This window comes from Benincasa hispida, chromosome 7 (assembly GCF_027475165.1).
Source record: "Benincasa hispida cultivar pf3 chromosome 7, pf3_genome.v1.1, whole genome shotgun sequence".
In the NCBI taxonomy this organism is placed as follows: Eukaryota; Viridiplantae; Streptophyta; class Magnoliopsida; order Cucurbitales; family Cucurbitaceae; genus Benincasa; species Benincasa hispida.
Genome location: NC_143484.1, coordinates 11519505 through 11542134, shown reverse-complemented (window position 1 = coordinate 11542134; position 22630 = coordinate 11519505). Strand labels below are relative to the sequence as shown.

General features: G+C 34.2%; 1 protein-coding gene and 1 non-coding gene across 2 annotated transcripts; one reads left to right on the top strand and one right to left on the bottom strand.

Annotated features, from left to right (window-relative positions):
* Positions 1-958: 958 nt before the first annotated feature.
* Positions 959-19828, top strand: TH1 (thiamine biosynthesis protein). Its single transcript, XM_039020998.2, has 10 exons — positions 959-1288; positions 2136-2363; positions 3909-3983; positions 4264-4339; positions 4420-4495; positions 9376-9510; positions 10889-10953; positions 11050-11177; positions 18270-18526; positions 19183-19828. The coding sequence occupies exons 1-10, from the start codon at positions 1253-1255 to the stop codon at positions 19712-19714; spliced, it is 1608 nt and encodes a 535-aa protein (XP_038876926.1). The 5' UTR covers positions 959-1252; the 3' UTR covers positions 19715-19828.
* Positions 19829-21926: 2098 nt separating this feature from the next.
* Positions 21927-21997, bottom strand: TRNAG-GCC (transfer RNA glycine (anticodon GCC)). The gene has a single exon. It is a non-coding gene; the product is annotated as a tRNA-Gly (tRNA).
* Positions 21998-22630: the final 633 nt, after the last annotated feature.

The following is a 22630-nucleotide window of genomic DNA, read 5'->3' as shown; positions in this document are numbered from 1 at the left end:
TCGATTAACTTAAAATCAATACCTTGAATAATGAAATTTTTCATATGATTAGTTCCACAAGTAAATTTGAAATTCAAGAAAATTACTCAAATTTTCAAGTAGAAAGAAATAACTACCGATCAAATTATTTCTATATAATCTAGATGGATGTTTTCAAATATAGGAAAATGAGTCAACTTATTTACAAATATAGAAAAATGTCACTATCTATTGTCTATCGACTATCAGTGTCTATTAGTGTTTATCGTTGATAGGCAATGACATTTTACTATATTTGAAAATATTTCCAATAGTATTGTCATTTAAAACAATTACCCTAATTTAATTTTAAAAGCTAAATTCAACATATTCAATATCCTGACAATAACATTAAATTATTATAATAAATAAATAAAAGAGACTAAGGAGGCGGGGAGGGAAATGCATTCCTCATCCCTGTCTCCATTTACTCCATTGGAAACTTTTCCTCCTCATTCTCTCACTCATTCCCCGTCTTGTTCGGGATAGGTCCCCTCGGGACCCACCACCATGGAAAATGAACATCTCTAGATAGATTGTTTTTTTTTTTTAGATAATTAAATACCATTTTAAAACCTTATATTGAAACTTTGACAATTTTTTTATGATATATATATTTTTTGATATTCTTTAATATTTTTATTAAGAGCTGTTTGAGACGCTGAGATGATATAGAATGTGGAGAGTTCTGATCGAATATGAACAATTGAGTATGATCGAGCATGTTCAAGCATTGAGATGATATACAATATATGGAAGGAAAATGACGGTGAAATACAAAACACGTTCTAAAAATGGGTCTACAAACAATTAAAATCAGTGAGATAGAATAATGAACTTCCAAACACTTAGATGACATAGGATATTGAGATATACCATTTCATATCGATTCCAAACATCCCCTTACTGCTTTAAAACGTTGAGAATTAAATTTGAATGCACAAGCGAGTTTATTACTAGTTTTGTAAAAAATTGTTTTTAACCACTGTAGCTGTCCTTTTTCAAAACCCTATTTCACGTCAGCCACGTCCTACCCACCAGCAACTGCACTCCGCCCGGACCCCCGCCACCACCGACTCAGCGGTGTCGCCGCACGCTGCACTATCAGCTGCTCAATTGCCGTCGCCTCCTCCCTCTCACACTCTCTCGCCTCTCCGAGCAACCAGAGTTACATATCTCTGTTTTGTTTCTCAGAAACACAGTAATTCAGCCCCTAACCGGCGCCGTTGGTGAAATGGTGCCACTGCCCCTCATTTCTCAGATCCCCAAGGTCTTCTTCTTCTTAATTCTTTTTTAAAATTTTTTTTTTTTTTTAATATTGTTTCGTTGGGTTATGTTGGTTTATCCACGGATAAGAAAATCAAGAGTACTATTTTTTTTAATCTTTAATTTTATTGATTTTTCTTTGACAACCAATGTTATACTAGTCTAAATGAAAACATAAAACTAATAATGCATACCTCACAAACTAGAAAGAAAAAAACAGATTGAACTAAGAAGTAAAAAGAACAAGAAAAAAAAAAATCAATTCTCGTCTGAATCAATAAATAAAAAGGCCAAATACTGTTTAAGAATGAACAAAGCGAAGAGGAAACCCTGTAGTTTTGTTGGCTATAAGAAACTTGTTGGAATTGAAAAACTTTATTTTAAAAGATTGAAATTATTGTTATCAATTAAAAAAACCCTCCAAAATACAATGCACAAACAGAATAGAAAAACTTAACCTTGAGTTTAGTTTGGTTGAATGACATTGAGTCTTGTTGAATTCAGAAGAAACTATCCTGTCATATGGAGGTGGCTAGGCAGATATTATTATTATTATTTTTTTATTATTCTAAAAATCTCATATGGAGGAGAATTGGAAACATAATTTTTAAAGTTTAAAATCCTCTCAAATCAGATCCATGTAGAACAATATATTTTATTTTATTTTTAAATAAAACAAGATTTCAAATCACTACTGATATCAAAATTCCTGCCCCTTTTTTATGCATCCAAAATTGGGTTGAAATCCTTCCACATTCAGGAGTTCCAAGCAGGGGGTAGCTTTTATCTATTATGAAAATATTTATAGATTTTCCTCTCTGTGCCTTAATTTTTACTGTTGTCTTTTTTAGTTCAATCAAGTTTCTAGATTTTGTGTGGCCATGAAGAAGCATGAAGAAACCGTTGTAGCTTCAAGTGATCGCTATGAGATGAGGATTCCACATGTGTTGAGTGTTGCTGGTTCTGATTCAGGAGCAGGGGCTGGAATCCAGGCGGATCTTAAAACTTGTGCTGCTCGTGGAGTGTACTGCTCCACTGTGATAACTGCTATTACTGCACAGAACACTGTGGGAGTTCAGGTCATTATCACGCACTTATAGTTATTATCTATATTTATGAATTGTTGTCTTTGTTTTGGGTTGAAAGAACAATGGGAAGGACTGGTGAACAAATAAACAAATGTTCACTTGCTGCCTATCTGGACGTTTTGGTATATTGGGGTATAGAAAATGGTTAACATGCTGCAATGGTCAATTTCTAATGTTATTGAGAGTTTGGGATGATTTTTGAAAACAAGGTGCTTTTGAGTGAAAGCTCATCCTTTTGTTAGCACTTTATTAAGTGTTGTCTAGGGTGTGTTTAGGAATGCTTTTGGCATGGTGAAAAACACCTTTCTCATTTCCACAGCACTAGTGACATGTTCGGGGAGTTTGAGATGATTTTTGAAAAAAGGTGCTTTTGAGTGAAAGCTCATACTTTGTTAGCACTATTTATTAAGTGCTGTCTAGGGTGTATTTATGGATGCTTTTGGCACGGTGAAAAACACCACGACCTTACTTGAATAGGATCTGTTCTATAGGTTGTTCATCTGTGTCCTTGAGTTCTAAGGCATGGTGAAAAACACTTGTCTCATTCCCAAAACAATAGTGATATGATGAGAGAGTTCTTCTTCCATCCATTTCGTGAGAAAAGCTGATTCTTGTGCCTTGCTGGAGTGTGCGTTATTTTGTGGGGTCTTTGGGGTTGTGGAATAATAGTGTTTATTAGAGGGTTAGAAAGGGATTCTAATGATCTTTGGTCTCTCATTGATTTTATGTTTCCCTTTGGGTGGGGTTTGGTTTTGATTTTCGAAGATCTTTTGTAATTACCAATATTTTCCATGTGACCCGAGGTGCATAATAGGAATGTTATTAGAGTACTAAGGGTTATATTAGTAATTAGTTAGAGAAGTTGTTAGGATACTTGGTTATAAATTTTGAGGGAGAGGGAGAGAGTAGTAAGGCAATATTGCGGTGAGTGAATTAAGGCTCGAGAGAGTTCTCAAGAGGGGAGGGTCTCCAAGTACCTTGAATTACTTGACTATCTTGTAAGTTTGATTCACATATAAAGTTACAAGATAGTTTGGTTGTGTTTGGGTTCCTATCAATTTGGTATTAGAGCAGGTCGATTATGACCATGGATTAGAGGAGTTACATATAAAGTTAAGTGAAACAATATTGAGGACTTTACATGAATGAATGGACCCACTGAAGAATCTCTTGGATTTGCAAATGAAATCGGAGTACAATGTCACTGAGTTATGGTGTAATCAGAGAAGTACTTAACGCTTAGTCTATAAGCGCTAATTCATCCGTAGTTGTTTTAATAATTTTCAAAATCACTTTTAAAAATCATTTTTAAATTTCTAATTAAACATTATGAAAATTTTGAGAAGTACTTTTGATGAGCACAAAGCACTTTTCATCTTTGCAAAAATCATCCTAAACTCACTCTTAGAATATACAACGTCCTTGTACTTAATTTTTGCTTGTTTTGAAATCAAATTAACTAAAGATGTTTTGTCCTAAATTATATTGCCTGTAACACAAATTTTCTTTAACACTAAGGTGTAATAACTTTTTCAGGATGTAAACATTGTGCCGGAGGGATTTGTTTCAGAGCAGCTGAAATCTGTTCTCTCTGATATGCAAGTGGATGTGGTGAGTATAACTAAATTAGGATTGAGAGTAACCCCTTCGTAGGTTCAACAATATATGTACATATATACACACACACATATATATTTTAAATAAGAAATTTCAAGTTATGATTGGCTATTGAAAGCTTTTTAGGAGCTCATGCGAACAAGAATGTGGACTGTTCATGATTAGGATATTGCACAGGCTAGCTGTTATTGTTCTTTCAGAGTACACACTAATATATACTTTATGTAAGCTGGGACGCACAAATAGAAGATTACTAATGATTACATTAATTTAGGTGAAAACAGGAATGCTACCTTCTACTGGCATTGTTCGGGTTCTACATCAATGCTTGAAGGAGTTTCCTGTTCAAGGTATAAAGTAATTCAGGAAGTTATTGGTGGATTTCTTTGATTTAATAATCGTTGTTTAAAATTTTAATGTAATTAGGCAGCTTTGGTGGTTGATCCTGTCATGGTGTCTACCAGTGGAGATGTTCTGGCTGGTCCTACCATTATTTCAGTGTTACAGTAAGTTGATTCTCTCTTTAAAGGGAATATTATCAGTCCTTCAAGCTGGTTCTATTTGTATGATTATGATAACTTCTGTGCTCCATGTTTTTATTTTTTAAATATCTTCTTAATTAGGACAGTGCTTTCTGGTTTAAAAGGCCTCTGAAAGACTGAAACTTATGTGTGTAACTCACACTTTTAGCATTAAAGCTTACATCTGAGGCACCTTAGAAGTTAGAACCTATTGAGGCTTGAGATTTGTTAGGAACCAAGATAATATGGGCTACCTTTGTCCCACATCGGTTAGAATGGAATGACCACTGTGGTACTTAAGTGGCTTGACTCTCTCACCTCAATAGCTAGCTTTTGGGGGGTGATTCTCCAAAGTGCTTAAGTACCTAACAATGGTGTCAGAGTCAGTTATCAATGTTCCAAAGAGGAGCATGGGCGAATGGTTCTGACCGGGGTTTCTGAGTGAAGTACTGTCAGTCTAGCTACCACGACATCGGCTTTCCGGGTATGGGGTATTCTTAGGAACAAAGGTAGTATGGGTTACCTTTTTTCCACATCGGTTAGAATGGGATGACCAACTATGGAACAAAAGAAAAGAAAATGAAATGTTAGTGCACGTGAGAAGTCATTTAACTTAGCCATTCATGATCAGAAATAGCTAGAATATTTTATTATTTAGGTTTGCCTTTTCATTTTGCTAGAAAACGACATTATGTGAATGCATTTGCTTGGGTGGCAAATAATGCATTGTTAGGTTATTTACCTTCAGAATACAATATGTTGAGAACAACCATTCTTCAAAGAGAGAGAACAAATGTTGAGAGATTATTGCAAGCTATTAAAAATTTAAAAGTACTCAGTGTGAGAAGAGGGTAAATATTGTTAGTCATGGATGGAGCGATTTGTAGAGAAGCCCCTTAAGATGACCAATGCTTCTTAAAGCTATAGATTGCTCATGTGAGATTAAAGATAACTACTTCATAGAAAATTTGATGAAAGAAGTCATAAATGAAGTGGGGCACTAGAATTTGAAAAAAGTAATCATCAACGAAGTTGCAAAATGTAAAGGTGCATGACAAATTATTGAATCACAATTTCAAATATAGTTTGGGCATCATATGTGTAGTTCATACTCTCAATCTTCTTTGAAGAATATTTGTGTTACAAAAAATGTTGAGAGTAAACAACGTGTATGTGTAAAATGTAGTTAGATTTCTGAAATTTCTGATGATGTTGGGTTTGTCAAGAACTTTATCATGAATCATTGCACAAGGCTTGCTATATTCAACTTGTTTGTCTTTGAAGTTAATAATGATTATCAACATAAATGAGGATGCTACAGGGAAGATGATGTGGGAAAAACAAGACATGTAAAAGAGTTGATACTTGATATTTGGTGGGATAAGATTTATATTCTTTCTTTTACTCCTCCTACATATGGTGTGTATCAAACTGGCAAACCTTGTCCTCATATGATATGGCATACACCATAATTGAAAAAGTAAAAGCTACAATCTATAAACATGAAGGAAAACATGCATATGAATTCTTATCTTTTTATGACGTGGTGCTTCAAATGCTGATTGATCGTTGAAACAAACACATTCTCTAAATCCAGGGTATTATAAATATTTTAGATCTTTATCTTATTTATTTATTTATTATTTCTAAGCACACTCTAAGATTTAATATATTTTAAAATTTTATTTAGGGATTATAGTGATCAATGACTTCAAGAAGACAAGAATTGATTTCACCACGTAAAGATTTAGAAGTATCGAGTCCCATCACATAAAGATTTAGAAGTATCGAGAGAGAGGATGGAGTGTATCACGATATATTTTAGTTTAGAGGACGAGCACACAAAAAGTAAACATACAATTTGCCAATATCTCTACAATGTCTGTAGAGTTTACTGAAACTGATTCTATACGTGATAGATATCATATGGATCCTAAGAGTTGTTAGGCCGTCCATAGTGCATCTACTTCGACTTTAAGGTCGATAGCTATGAAGTTGCTTGTGCAACCTTCATCTTTCGCATTCTGTGAGAGAAACTGGAGTATATATTCATTTGTGAATTACATGAGAAGGAACAAGATAGAAACCACAACATGTAGAAGACTCGGCATATAGCCATAGCAATCTACTTCTTTTATCAAGAACTTTTGAATATTCAAAAGGAGCTATAATTTATCTTTGGATTAACTAGAATTGGAAGTTATAGTTTTTACTGAAGATGGTGACTAGGATTAAATTTAGATTTGAGAAGAGGACAAGAATGAGGAAAATAGGTAGAAAATTTGTTTGATTATACTCCTTTCTTTCTCACTTGTTACAAAAAAATTGGAAAAAAAGGAAGAAAAAGAAAGACCGATACTCGTCTTCGTGTATGATGAAGGTGGAGTTAGGCTAGCCTTAGTTTCCTTCAAGGTGCATTGGCCCAAGGTCGTCTCACCTCTTGCTATAAGCGAACGCCTTGGGTCACCTTGAAAACACTTGTCATAACAATATTCAGGTTCCAATAAGTTCGCAATTAGTTTAACACAACAAAGTTACAAAGTTTCACACAAGCCTTATACCTATTTTCCTTGTTCTTATCATCTTCACAAATTTGAGTATGACCCTCATCAACATCTTATGTGGTGGGACTCAATTTTTGTCTTCTTGAAGTCGTTGATCACTATAATTACCTAAATAAAGTCTTAAAATATATCAACCTTTAGAATGTGTTTAGAAATAAATAATATAAAATAAACCTAAGTACCTTGGATTTGTAGAATGTGCCAAACAATGGTGATTAGTGTTGTTTTTGTTCCAAAGATCAATCAAAATTTGATGCACCACATCACACAAATATGAGAATTTATTTGCATGCTTTCCTTCATATTTATAGGCTGTAACTTTCACTTTTGCAATCATGGTGTCCAAAACATATCATTTACCAATTGTAGGCTCGATTTGTTTGTATCAAAATCTCTGATCATATCATATATAGGTGTGAAAGAAAGAATCTAATCAATTTTATCCCACCAAATATCATCAAGTATCGACTTTTTTTTAACATATCTTGCTTTCCCCACATCATCCTTTCTGTAGCATCCCAATTTATTGCTAATAACCATTATTAGCAATTCACTCTGAATGAGTTTAAATCATTGAAGCACAATGATTGTAGATGCAAATTATGTTTTTGTTATTGAAAGTCACTTCAAAGACAAACATGTTGAATATAGCAAGCCCCATGATAATGTACTTGACAAACACATCATCAGAAAATTTAGAAATCCAACTACATTTTGCAAATACATGTTGATCGCTATCAATTTGCACTAAAGTTCTTCAAAACAAGTTTGAGAATATGAACTACACATGGTGTTCAAATTATGTTTGAAAATTGTGATTCAATAATTTGTCCAACATCTTTACAATTAGCATCATTGTCGGTTATTATTTGAATCGCATTTTGATGTCCCATCTCATTTATGACTTCTTCCATCAGATTTGTTATGAAGTATTTATCTTTAATCTAACGTGAGCAATCTATAGCTTTAAGAAACATTAATCCTCCTTTTGTAATTGCCATACAATTAATTAAGAGTGTCTTCTGCCTATTGTCTATCTATCACTGGCAATACTTACCCCCTTCTCACACTACGTACTTTTAATATGTTGCAACAATCTTTCAGCATTTTCTTTTTTTTCTTTGTAGAAAGGTTGTTCTCAACATATTGTACCCCGGAGGTAAATAACCTGACTATACATAATTTGCGGCCAAAGCAAATGCATTTACATAACGTGGATTTCTAACCAAATGAAATGGCAAGCCTGAAGAATAAAACATTATTTCTGCATGCAGTTGATCACGAATTACCAAGTTAAATGACTTCTCAAATGCACTAATGTTTCCTTTTCTATTCTTTTGTTCCATAGTTGGATAAGAATAGCCGCTCATACTTCCAAAAGATCGAGATTCAGATTAGATATGTTGTGAAGGTGGTAGAGGAATTTGTCTAGTAACATTCTTCAAAATTTGAGTTTTTGTTTCATCTTCCAACTTTTGCATGCCAACAAAATCTTTAGGGGTGACCTTTTTACATACTAAATCCACAGCAAGTATGCCCCAACTCATGTACAAGAACCTTTCCTATTTTCTTGGCAGAAATTACACTGCCAAACAATTTTTCCACCTCCTGCCTTTAATCTTTTCATTCTTTGTCACATATTGCCACAACCTTTTTGTTTCATCTTCAGTATTGGTCATTTTTAATTAATTTTCGTGGATTCCGCCGTCCTATTTTGAATAAAAAATGTCATATAGTGTGAGATAAGAAAACAAAAGAAAAGAAAAAGAAAGATTTAACAATAGGAAAAATAGAAACGGGAAAAAAGAAAGAAACGAAAGGAAAAAACTGAAATTGGAAAGAAAAAACAAATAGTAAGATAAGTCGCCGAAGTTGGTCCAAGAAGTCACAGAAGTCGCTTGCGTCGATGAAGCTAGAAAGAAGAATTGGGTAGCATCGTGGGTTATTTTATATTTTATTTTTTGAATAAGACAAATAGTGGGTCAAGTCTTGATAAGGTGAAGTGTGTTAGCGTGGAGAAAGTGTCTCAAAGCCCTAAATTTTTAAAAAAGCTGGGCTGACTGAATTTTAATGGGCTTAAAGCGCCCCTTAAATGGGCCGCTGATAATGGGTCTTGTTTCATTCTTTTATTTATTTATTTTTGCAGATGACATGTCCTTGGTGTGTTGGAAAGCCACAAAATAAATTTAGAGCCATAAATTGCTAATTGAATGAAAACAGTTATTTTTCTTTATTCAGAATTCATGTTTGATCTTCATATGTCTGTTTTCCATAAAGCTATTACATGTTTTCCGTTTGCAGGAAAGAGCTTCTACCAATGGCTGACTTGGTAACTCCAAATTTGAAGGAAGCATCTGCCTTACTTGGTGGTATGCCACTTAAAACAATTTCTGACATGCGTCATGCTGCAACATTAATCCATCAGATGGGATCAAAGTAGGTCTTTAATCATCAGATATGCTTGCCTTCTTTTGTAATTTCATTGAAATTAATGCAGGAATCCATCTTTCTCATAAAGAGAGATTTTGTCACCTCTGGTTACAGAGAACAACTTTGGCACTCATTCAAAGAAGACTTTTTCAGGCTAAATTATAAAAAAGTACATTTTGCAGGTGCCTCTTTTCTTTCAAAAGTTGCACCTAACCTAAATTTTGAAACTACTCTAGGAGTACAAATCTTTTAGAATTTCGGACGAAAAATTAGGACATGAAACAATATGGTAATGATCTAGCGTAGAAATTTGGATTGTAATATTGCAACTTATTTTTGAAACAAAGAGCGTTCATGTATATCTTTTATAATTCAACTATCTTTTTTGGTTCTAATTCTTTGGTTGTTTGGATTAGAACAAAGATACGTTAAAACTTGTTAGTATAGTTTTCTGCAAGAATTTTGTTAAGAATATTATTAAGATAGATACTAAAAGTTCTGTTAGGCATATTGTTGGTCATTTGTATCTAGTCAAGGAATTTGCTAGTAAGAGAATGTAAATAAACCATCATGGACTGGCCGGTCATCAAAACTGTGGAGGAATAGATTCAAACGTTCTTTAGCTATGTATCTTGAATATCAAAATCTTACTAGTTTTCTAACAACAAAATGTTATGGTGCACATGGGTGTCCATGAAATTAGTTAAGGTGGACACCAGCTAGCTTAGACACTCGATCAATGGATATCAAAGAAAGGAAGACAAAAAAAGAAGATAGGGAGTTATAGAACATTCAGGAAGAGAACAACAATTTATTTTATTTTATTGATTATTTTTTTGGACAAGAAACAATTTTACTGAAGAATGAAATAATCCAAAAGAAGGAAATAAAGATAGGGAGTTATAAAAAGAGTAACAGGAGTTGAGAGAAGCAAATGGCTAGTTGTTTAGGCTTGGGTTACTCAAAAGAAAAGCACCCAAATTTCTCTTAGATTTTTAAATATTTTTTTTTTCTAATTTCTCAGTCTGCAAGTTATTAATTATATAGATAATTTCGATTTGCCAAAATAAGCTTAGCTCTACTCCCTTTCTCGAGGTCGGAGGATTCAATTCTCCATCCCCACAATTGTTAATGTTATACTCAAATAATAACTATAATAATTTCAAATTCAATTTTCTACCCAATTAAAATGAACCTTGCACATTTTAGATGCCTCAGTTTCATACTGTCATTTTTAGGTTGTAGAAGGTTTCATTGTGTAGGCCTGACCGTTTTAAGACAATATACATTGTTGGATATTGTTGGCATTTGATTTAATGGTTTTATATTTATTAAAATTTAACCTAATCCTGAGAGATGCTGAAGAGCGTCATGTTGTTTTCAGAAATGTACTTGTCAAAGGTGGGGACCTTCCTGATTCATTGGATGCCGTTGATATATTCTTTGATGGTAAGTACATATTGCATAATTCTGATAATTTGATATTAATTTTTGTGATGAAGGAAACATATCCATTGAATTCAAATTTTGAACTATTTTCTACAGGCAAGGATTTGCATGAGCTACGATCTTCGCGAATAAAGACTCGCAACACTCATGGTACTGGATGCAGCTTAGCATCATGCATTGCAGCTGAACTTGCTAAAGGGTCTTCAATGTTCTCAGCTGTCAAGGTAATTGTCTATGGATCTCTTCTTTAATAACTTAAGCCATAAGAAGCTTCAAGTCTCAGGGGCTCATAATACAACTTCCTATTGAATAGTTAAACAGACAAATAAATAAAAACTTATGAACCATTTTCTACTTGTTGTAGGACAACAATTGTTTAAAATAATGCTATATTCACTATGTATGCTCACTTACCCTAAGGGGTGGTTAGGGCTTGAGATATTTGGAGATTACCTCCATCTTGTCTTGAGTTCAACCCCACAAGTTACGAGTTAAAAACTCAGGTTCCATTTGACAACCATTTGATTTTTAAAAAGTGTTTGTTTTTCACAGTTCTTTACAATGGTTTTCATCTTTCGAAGAAACATTTAATAATTGCATAACCAAGTTCCAAAAACAAACACAAGGTTTAACTCCTTTTTTTAGTTCTCAAAACATGGCTTGGGTTTTGATAACACTCCTTAAAGGTAGATAACAAAATAAAGAAACTCATGGGTTGAAATGTTTATAAATTGAATCTCCGAAAACTAAAAACTATAAATTAAGGCTCCATTTGATAACTATTTTTTTTTTATAACCGTGAGTGTCTGGGCCAACTTACGTGCACTCAACTAATCTCATGAGACAAACCCACCTTACCCTACAACATTTGGGTGTCAAGGAAAGTCATAGGATATTAAATCCTAGGTAGTAAGTGGCCACCATGGATTGAATCCATGACCTCTTAGTCCTTTATTAAGGGGATGTTCCCTTATTTACCACTAGGTCAACCTATGGTTTTTGATAACCATTTGATTTTTTATTTTTGAAAATTATGCTTGTTTTTCCACCATTTCTTAATTATGGTTTTTCTCTTTTATATCTAAACATTTTAATTCTTAACCAAAATTTCAAAATAAAAACAAGTTTCCTACCTTTTCTATTTTTTAAAATTTGGCTTCAATTTGAAACCACTCCTAAATGTAAGCAACAAGATGTAGAACACACCGACATTATTCTCCCTCTCATCATGAACCGTACACAACAACATCGACAGATTTCAATAGAAAGGAAGAAGTTCTTGATCGAGATTGATCCTTCTTCCGGGGCACAAAGGTTAGTCTTACAGAAAAAGCCAAGGATAGATCCTTCTCCATCTTGATCCATTGGAGTACACTTTGATGGATCACTGACACCCTAAAGAGCTTACTCATTTCACCTTTGAACCAAAAATTCTTCAAAGAAACCCGAGTAGATGATCATGTTCTATGGACTGAAAAGATCACTAGCAAGAGAGGATTCTCTTTTGAATTGGTAAAACTGGATTACAATGGGGAAAGAACCGCCTCATCATCCCCGCTGGTGAAGATCGAAAAGGTTGGAAGTCATTTGTAGAGGTCACCTCCTTTTATAGCTCTGATGCTGTTAATACAACTTACAAAGGCCAGCCACCAACATTCAAGGGTACTCTCATTAAGAAGAGAGAGACCAATACATTGTTGAAAAAGGATAAGGCCCCACGGATTGAAGTCAACAATGGAACAATTAAAGAACCAATCGCCTCTCTTGTTGCAAACCAGTTGACGACTTTGCCAGTACCCTCCTTGGTCCCTTTCTTTACAAACAACATAGTTGTTATCCGAAGGAAGAATTTCCATCATTCTCGGGGCCATTCAAGCTGAAGTTACTGCTTTTGGTTCCATTGCTCCTTTTCAACCAAACAAAGCAATATTGTGCTGTCAAGACTGTGAGCAAGCAAAGATTTTGGGTACCTACAAAGGTTGGAAAAACATTGACAAATATCAAATACTCCTCTCTATGGAACCGTGAAGAATACCACACTGAACAAGTTGTCCCCTCATATGGAGGATGGATAAAAGTTAGAGGTTTGCTAGTTGATATGTGGGACATAGCTACTTTCAAATACATTGGTGAAGCATGTGGTGGACTAATTGAAGTGGCAAACAAGACCCTTAACAGAATGGATATCATGGAAATAAGCCTTAAAGTTAAACAAAATCAAATAGGCTTCCTTCCAGCAAGGGTGATTCTTCCTTCATCATCCTAATCGGAGGTTTCTGTGTGGATCGACCCTTTTTTTGTTGCAAATTATCATGTGGGGGTTATTGTTGGAATCCATGGCTTTCCGGTCAAAAATACAGTGAGGAATGGCACGAAGAAAGAGGCACTTTCAAAATTTTCTGATTGTATTGTACCCACTCAGATGCAGTACCACCTTGCATAACAATCTCCTGAAAAATCTATCCTTCCATAGCAGCCTACTGTCCTTTCCAGCCAGCCTTCTGTCTTCGCCAGCTAGCCTATTGTCCTTGCTAGTCAGCCTATTGTCGTTTCCAACCAACCATTTGTCCTTAACACTGACATTACTCCCCAAACACGCCAACCAAGCAACAATCCATCTAGTCAAATCTTAACCATTGTGGACCCCATCTGTACTTCATCCTCTCACCCATCCACATCAAACACACTACCCATTAACCCGCCCATTGACCCAGACTCGCCCGTTGCAACAAACCAAAATTCTCCTTTGCCTTTAGACCTTCCGGAACCATCAAACATTCCTCAATCCCCCTCCAAACTTATTACTATCAATCATAAGCCAACCATTTTCATTGCCAGTACCAAACACTCCACTTCTATCATCCCCCACCAAACAGAAGTTGACTCCGACTGCTACCTCCTCTAGCCCACTTCAATCTATTCCCCAAGACAGTCCAACCTACGCCCTCACACATGGAAAACCCCTGGCACGAATGTTACTCCCCCCCTCCACCTCCTATACACAATTCTTCCATGAACCCTATGCCTCATCTGATTGCTCTGGCACCATGGTTTGAAGAATGTGGTCTTTGCATCATGACAATACCAACTAGAAAGAAAAAAAAAAACAAGTACACTCTTAAATAGAAAAAGGGCCCTCGAGAAATAAAAAATCTGGAGTGTTCAATCTCTTATGAAAAGAAAGCAAAGGCCTTGATCTGGGAGGGGAGTCAATCATCTTAATGTTAATCCTATCATGGAATATTAGAGGCCTCCAATCGTGGAAAAAATGGGCTACCATTAAGAGATTGATCACTAAACAAAATCCTGCAGTTGTCATCCTCCAAGAGACTAAGTGTCGTGATAAAGATATTGTTTTCATCAAATCTCTATGGAACTCTGGAGGAATTGAATGGGCTTCTCTGGACGCGATCGGACTTCTAGGGGCATTATTATAATGTGGAATGCGGCTTCTTTTATAGTATCTTCAATCACCAAAGGTGTCCCTGACTATCCTTTTCACTCTTGCTGATGGCTTTAATCTTTGGTTAACAGGGGTTTATGGACCATCAATAAATCAAGACAGAATTTTTTGTCCCTAAACTACAAGATCTTTTCTGCCTTGTGGAAGAAAATTAGACTATTAGAGGTGATTTCAATCTCATCTGATGGCCCTACGAGAATTCAAACAGCTGCAGAATGAACAAAGCCATGTCTGATTTTAATTCCTTTATCAATCATCAAGAACTCATTGATTTACCTATTACTAATGGCTTGTTTGCGTGGACCGATTTTCGCACACTACCAACTCACACAAGGATTGATCGTTTTCTATGCACAAAATCCATTATCACCAAATTCATTGATGCATCTTTGAGAAAATTAGATAGACCGACTTCAGACCATTATCCCCTTCTACTGACTCTTGTTGGAAATCAGAAATGGGGCCCTTCCCCTTTCAGATTTGAAAATATGTGGCTCATCCACAGAAGCTTCCTTCCTTTTATTGCAAATCGGTCGAACAACCATCCTATTATAGGCCACCCTGGACATGGATTTATCAACAAACGAAAGGGACTCAAACAAGTGATTAAAGAACAGAATCAAACAACCTTTGGTCTTATTGAATCACAGAGGGTGTTACTTCAAAAAGAGCTTGGTCTTATTGATCACGCCGCTGAAATTGGCACCATTACAGAATCACTTGCTTTTAGGAGACTTGAGATCAAAGAACAGATTTTATCCCTTAATGCAAATGAGGAGATTAAATGGAGGCAAAAGTGCAAATCCAATTGGCTGATTAATGGGGATGAAAACACAACCTTTTATCATAGGTATGCGGCTGCTAAGAAGAGAAAGGGCTGTAGCACTAAAATCCTCGATGAACAGAATGTTAGTGTAAGCAAATGCTGAAATTGAGGTTGAATTTATTTCTTTCTACACAAAACTCTTCACTAGAAAATCAGGGAACAGATTTCTGCCACATCCTTTGGCTTGGGATACCATTTATAATGAGCTTAGCCAGTCTTTAGAATCTCCTTTCACTGAGACAGAGATTTTGATGGCGATTAAGGCACTGGGAACCAATAAATCGCCGGGGCCTGATGGTTTCACCACCGAATTATTTAAAAAATCACGGAACATCTTAAAACTTGACTTAATTAGAGTGTTCCAAGATTTTTTTAGAATGGAATCATCAATGCAAATGTTAATGAGACATATATTTTGCCTTATTCCCAAGAAAATTGATGCCAAGAAAGTGGGAGATTTTCGTCCTATTAGCCTTACTAGTCTCTACAAGATTATTGCTCGTGTTTTGTCTAATCGCCTAGAGAAAGTCCTCCCTTCTACCATCACTCCTTACCAATCGGCCTTTGTTGAAGGTAGACAGATCTTAGATGCATCATTAATCCAATGAAAGTATTGAAGATTGACACTCTAGAAATACTGAAGGGGTGGCCATTAAACTTGACATTGAGAAGGCATTTGACAAGGTTGATTGGGATTTTCTTGATGAAATACTGAAATTGAAGGGTTTTGGTACTAAATGGAGACACATGGATTAGAGGTTGTATATCCTCCACCAATTTCTCAATCATTATTAATGGCAAACCTAGAGGAAAACTAAAGCCATTAGAAGACTAAGGCAAGGTGACTCTCTTTCACCCTTCCTCTTCATCCTTATTATAGATTGTCTTAGTAGGATCCTTTCTTTGGCAGCTGAAAAAGGTTTCATTTGCGGATATTGGATACCAAGATCTACCATAAACATCAATCATCTCCTCTTCACGGATGACACTATCCTTTTCTCTACGAACAATGAGAGGATGATTGACAATCTCATCAATTTGATTGGCCTTTTTGAAGATGCATCAGGGATGATTCTATTGCTGCAATATATGAATACAAGGTGGATCATTGGCCAAACACATACTTGGGTCTTTCCTTATATGGCAGGCCTAACACTCCATCCTTCTAGCGACCAATCATGGACAAGATTGACAAAAGGCTTCACTCTTGGCAGCACAACTTTCTCTCCAAAGGTGTCGATTAACTTTGATAAATGCCACCCTATCCAACCAGCCTATTTACTATTCATTCCTCTTTCGTGCCCCAACAAAAATCATTGATGGCATTGAACGCTTTTTCAGGAATTTTTTATGGTCTGGTCACAAAGACAGTGACCAGCAAACTATCCCATTTGATAAGATGAGATTGTATAAAGAAACCTCCTGAAAATGGCAGGTTGGGATTCATTGATATCAACCAACACAACAAAGCCCTCCTTGTCAAATGGATTTGGTGTTTTCACCTTGAAAAAACGGTTCTCTGGCAAATCTTGATCAAGGAAAAGTATGGTTCTCAACATTATGATCTAAAGGTAACAGATTATAGAACCCTCTCTTCTAGGTGGCCTTGAAAATTTATTCTGCAGCAAAAGGATCTTATCTATGGGAATATTTGCTATAACATAGGTAATGGTTCATCTACGACATTTTAGCATGATTTATGGTTTGGAGAACACCCACTAAAACAGATTTTCCCTAAGCTATATCAGTTATTTGGCCCAAAAAATGCATCTGTGGCGGAGATTTGGAATAATGAACATTGTATTTGGGCTTTAAATTTTAGAAGACACTTAAAGGATGATGAAATTGAAGAATGGGCAGTCTTCACCCATGTGTCTCTTACTAATGATTATGCTGATACCATGCATTAAATTCCATGCCCTGTCGCGCCGCCTGCCTCACGTCAGAAGTTCATTAGCTTTGTCGGGAACCTTTCACGTCAGCTACCAACTTGATCATTTTTATTTGACCTCCACCACCCATGCATCAGTTGCATTTAAATATCATGTCTCCTCTTATCACGAAGAACTATGCGATTCCAAGTTAGGCGTCAAGATTTTTCCTGTGTTCATGCGGCTGCAGCTTGCTTCATCATTTTGTTTCAAGTAGATTTCTGCATTCAAAAGATGCAATTTTTAGAACTTTCAAAGTATTATGAATTTTGCATGCTTGTGATCGCATAATGTGATTAATTGCATGATTTCCTTGTCAGGCTAACACATTTTCTATGATTTTTCCTAATTGTTTTAGATAAAAAAGGTAAAATAACTTGTGTATTTCTACAAGTTATCAAATCTCCTCACCACTAGCAGACTCTCACTCACAGATGATTTTTTCAAGAGACTTTGGAGATGCCCTTGCCCAAAAAGAGTGAAATTCCTCCTAGGGGAAATCAATAACTCTTGTCTTGATACCGTGGATAGATTATAGAAACGCTGCATTGGATCAACCTCTCTCCCTCTTGGTGTTGCCTTTGCCAAAACAACAATGACTCTGTCCAACATGTTTTCTTTAACTGCACTTTCTCTAGAGGGCTTTGGTATGAGATATTTGATGCCTTTAACTGGTTGATTGTACTCCCTTTTGATATATAGAGTTGGTTGCATTTACTGATTAGTCACTCACTCTTCAAAGCCTCTAAAGATCAATTATGGTTATGTCTTATTTGTGTTGTTTTGTGGAAGATTTGGGATGAAAAATGCAAGAATCTCAGGAAAAATCCAAATTGACAGAGGACATTATGGATACTATCATACATACTGCTTTTTTTGGTGCAAAGATATATCGGCTATTAAAAGCCATGGCTTTTCCTTTCTTATTGCAAACTGGAAACATCTTTTGTATACCCTATGAAATGGGTCTTTTGTACCTTTGATATCTTTAGATATTTCATTTAATCAATCATGTCGTATTTTATCTAAAAAAAAAAAAAAAAAAACACTTGATGGCTGTCCACAACTAAGGTTTTATTTATGTGGGTCTTTACAGACAAGCAAACAGTTTATTGAAAGAGCATTGAAGTACAGCAAGGACATCGGCATTGGAAATGGACCTCAAGGGCCATTCGATCATCTATGCCGTCTCAAGAGTCGAGAACAAAGTTCCTATAGACAAGGCTGTTTCAATCCAGCTGACTTATTCTTGTATGCCGTTACGGACTCAGGTATGAATAAGCGTTGGGACCGTTCTATCAGTGATGCTGTTAAAGCTGCAGTGGAAGGAGGTGCTACTATTATTCAAATAAGGTTTGTCTAATGGCTTCTATCTATCAATTTGATATTTTGTTTGTTAAAAAGGTCATTCACAAGTTGATGTATAGTTCAAGTCATAACTTCAAATGTATGGAATTCCTTCTTGCATTTTAATATCCTCTCAACACCTCAGTTCAAAGGTTAAATGGCTTTAGAACTTACCCATAAAATGTAGGCCGAATGGTACTCCTTAGGCATAGTGAAGTAGTTCTCTGTATTCAGACTCGACCGTAAGATTTGAATATCTTAGAGACCTCGTTTGGTAACCATTTGATTTTTGGTTTTTAGTTTTTAAAAATCAAGCCCATGAACACTCTCTATTTTCATTATCTTAATCTCTTACATCTACGTTCTACCCCAATGTTTTCAAAACCAAGCAATTTTTTAAAAACTAAAAAAATAGTTTTTAAAAACTTTTTTTTTTTTTAAAATTTAACAAAGAATTCAATTCTTTCACTTAAGAAAAGATGAAAAATCATGGTAAGAAATTGAGAGGAGATAACTTAATTTTCAAAAACCAAAAATCAAACGGTTACCAAATGGGGCCTTAATTAACTTGACAATAAGTTTAATACTTGCATATTCATGGAAACTTGTATTCAATTGTTAGTTTTCTTCTGTGATTAATCTTCTCTTATTTCTATGAACAGGGAAAAAGAGGCTAAAACTCGCGATTTCTTGGAAGCAGCAAAGTCATGTATAAAAATTTGTCACGCACATGGAGTTCCATTGTTGATCAATGATCGTATTGACATTGCACTAGCGTGTGATGCTGATGGTGTACATGTTGGACAGTCCGATATTCCTGCTCATGAGGTTCGCAGACTTCTTGGCCCCAATAAGATCATCGGTGTGTCGTGCAAGACACCGGAGCAAGCGGAACAGGCATGGCTTGATGGGGCAGATTACATTGGGTGTGGTGGAGTTTATCCCACAAACACAAAAGCAAACAATCTGACTGTTGGGATTGAAGGATTGAAAAGAGTTTGCTTAGCTTCGAAATTGCCTGTGGTTGCAATTGGTGGTATTAATCATAGTAATGCTGCTGCTGTGATGGAAATTGGTGTCCCAAATCTTAAAGGTGTTGCTGTTGTGTCAGCTCTTTTTGATAGGCAATGTGTTTTAGAGGAAGCCTTAAAGTTACATGCAACTTTAGTGGAGGCTACAACATCAAATGTTTGAATAATTTATAATGCTTTGATTTTTGTAGAAACTTTGAAATAAAAATAATTGTCACAATGTGACTATACAATAACAATATATTATATATATCATATGAGATTCTATTCATACAAAGTAGAGCATATTTATATCCATGGTAATAAGCATGATAATGGTATATCCATTGTAATAAGAATTGTTGATGTAGAGATCTGGTCAGGGCAAGTAGGTTGGGATGAGGTCGGTTTGAAGAATTTGATCGAAATCGCCCCATTAATTTAGTACCAAGAACGAAATGGTGTCTATCAGAGCATGAGTTGGCTTCTCGTATTTGTATACTGTTTCTCTCCCAATATCAATGTTAGTATCGTATGAAGAGTCGTATGTGTTAGCAAACTTTTATTAGAGTTATAATCTTAAAACTTAAATAAGTATTTTAAGTTTACAAGGTCACACTTACCCTCTAATAATTTTTCAAATAAATAAAAAACAAATATTTGGTTCTAAATTAATGAAACTTTTAAAAAAATTTGACATTTTTTTGGAACAGTTGTAAATATAGCAATCATGCTCAAAGTGTTAGTAGATATAATAGAATGTAAAAAATTTGCAAATATAAAAAAAAATTAAGTCCAATTCTCAAAGTTCATAAGTGATAGACTATGTTATTGATTGGACTCTATCAATGATAGAGTCTATTACGAATAAATTTTGTTATACTTATAATTATTAAAATATGTATACACTTAATTATTAACACTAAAAGTGTTATCCATTGCAAATGTCCTTTTTATCACCAATCTAGTATATTAATTAGATATAAATTTTGTGCAAAACTTAATTTTTGTTTGAAATTAGTGTGTTTTTGAAGGTTTCTACTTTATTTTCAGTTACAATTTATGGTGAATTTAGCGAAATCTGCACATGGTATAAAAATAATCACAATTAAGTTTGATTTAATTTGATGACACAGTTTATAGTGAAAATTGACATGAATCGATTAATTTAGAGGTAAAAAATTTGATCTTTTCAATTTTTGTCAATGGAAAAAGAGAATGATCATTAGAAGGTAAAAATTTGTGATAATTATTTAAATTTAAGTTAAACATTGCAAGTCTCTAAAGTCAAATTTGATGCTCAGACCCATTTAGATTGATTTGAGAAAAAAGTATTTTCAAAGAATTCATTTTTACTTAAGTATTTTTTATCAAAATGGTTTAAAATACATTTCGAAACTATTTTGAGTGATTATCAAACACTCAATTTTTTTTTTAAATGACTTATTTTTAAATTAAATATTTGAAAATATATTTCAAATAGGGTAATATCTGAACCATCTAAATAGCATCCATTTCACTATCTTTCTCATAAACTTCTCACTAAAAAATGAATAATATCCACGTTAAATAAAAATTGAAATGGTAAATCTAAGCCTATAACATTAATTGAAAAAAATTATAATTTTAGTTCTCAAAATTTTAAATTTATGTCTATTTAATTCGTTGAGTTTAAAAAAATCTAAAAAGTACTAAAAACTTTCTCAATTTTATTTTGCAAAGGTATTATATTAAATAAGGGGTGGGTGGATCAAATCTCTGACCTCGAGATTAATATTACAAACACGGTGCCAATTGAGCTACACTCATGTTGGCAAAACTTTCTCAAATTCACGAATCTTTTGTTCATAACATTAAATTTTATGTCTAATAGTAAAATTAAGTCTGAAAATTTTCAAATACGTAAGGAGTTTATTGAAAAGAAAATCAAAATTTTAGTCCTTCTTTGGTAACATTTTTTTTTTGTTGTTTTTTCGACATTTAAGCCTATATGCATTATTTCTACCTCCAAATTTCTTTCTTAGATATCTATTTTTACCAATGGTTTAAAAAACAAGCCAAAATTTGAAAACTAACAAAAATAGCTTTTAAAAACTTGTTTTTGTTTTTTGAATTTATCTGAGAATTCAACAATTGTACTCAAGAAATATGCAAATTATTTCAAAAAATGGAAAAGAAATAGACTTAATTTTAAAAGCAAATAATAAAAAATGAAATAATTACCAAAAAGGACCTTATGAATTTATTAAAATTTAAATTAATAATCTAGTAGATACAAAATTTAAAAGCTAAAGTTTGATTATTAATAAAATTGGAACACTTACACTTTTCACATTATAAAGAAGTTTCATAAAATTCACTAAAAGAGAAGGAAAAAAAAAGTGAGAAAAAAAGAATGCACCAGCCGGGAATCGAACCCGGGTCTGTACCGTGGCAGGGTACTATTCTACCACTAGACCACTGGTGCTATTTGATGTCAACGATATTTTAGACTAAGTTTAATGTTTTAAGGACACTCACTATATTTTAAAATAATGGAAATAATAATAATAAAGGTTGTATTTGAAATATTAGCAATCTCATATGATTAAACTTCTACAAAATTGTACCAAGAGAAAAGAAACTCATTATTCAACTTCATGAAAATAAAATTCAAAACACAACATTCAAACGAAATCATGAACACTCGTCGGATAAGAACATGCTAAGTTTTGTTTTTCAAATATTTCAAACTATGATTAGCCATTTTGTTTAATTATAAGTTAAAATAATTGTACTACATTAACGTATGCAATTCTATGTAGTATAAATAGAACTGGTGATAGATCTAAACTCCAGTAGATCTATCGAAAATTTAATTGCTATCTGGTGGAAAAATTAAGAAAAGAATGAGCTAAAAAGTCCAATGAATAGTAGTAGTTAAATAAGTAAATAATTTTAAACAAAAGTTTTCACATTCTCAATAGAAATCTGAAACTCTATAAAATTATATGATTAGTGAGCAATTTTAAATTTCGAGATAACTAAAAAATAGAAGTTTTGTAGAAGTAGCTCTGGAAAAAGTAGTTATAAGTTGGTAAAAACCATCACCAAATATGTA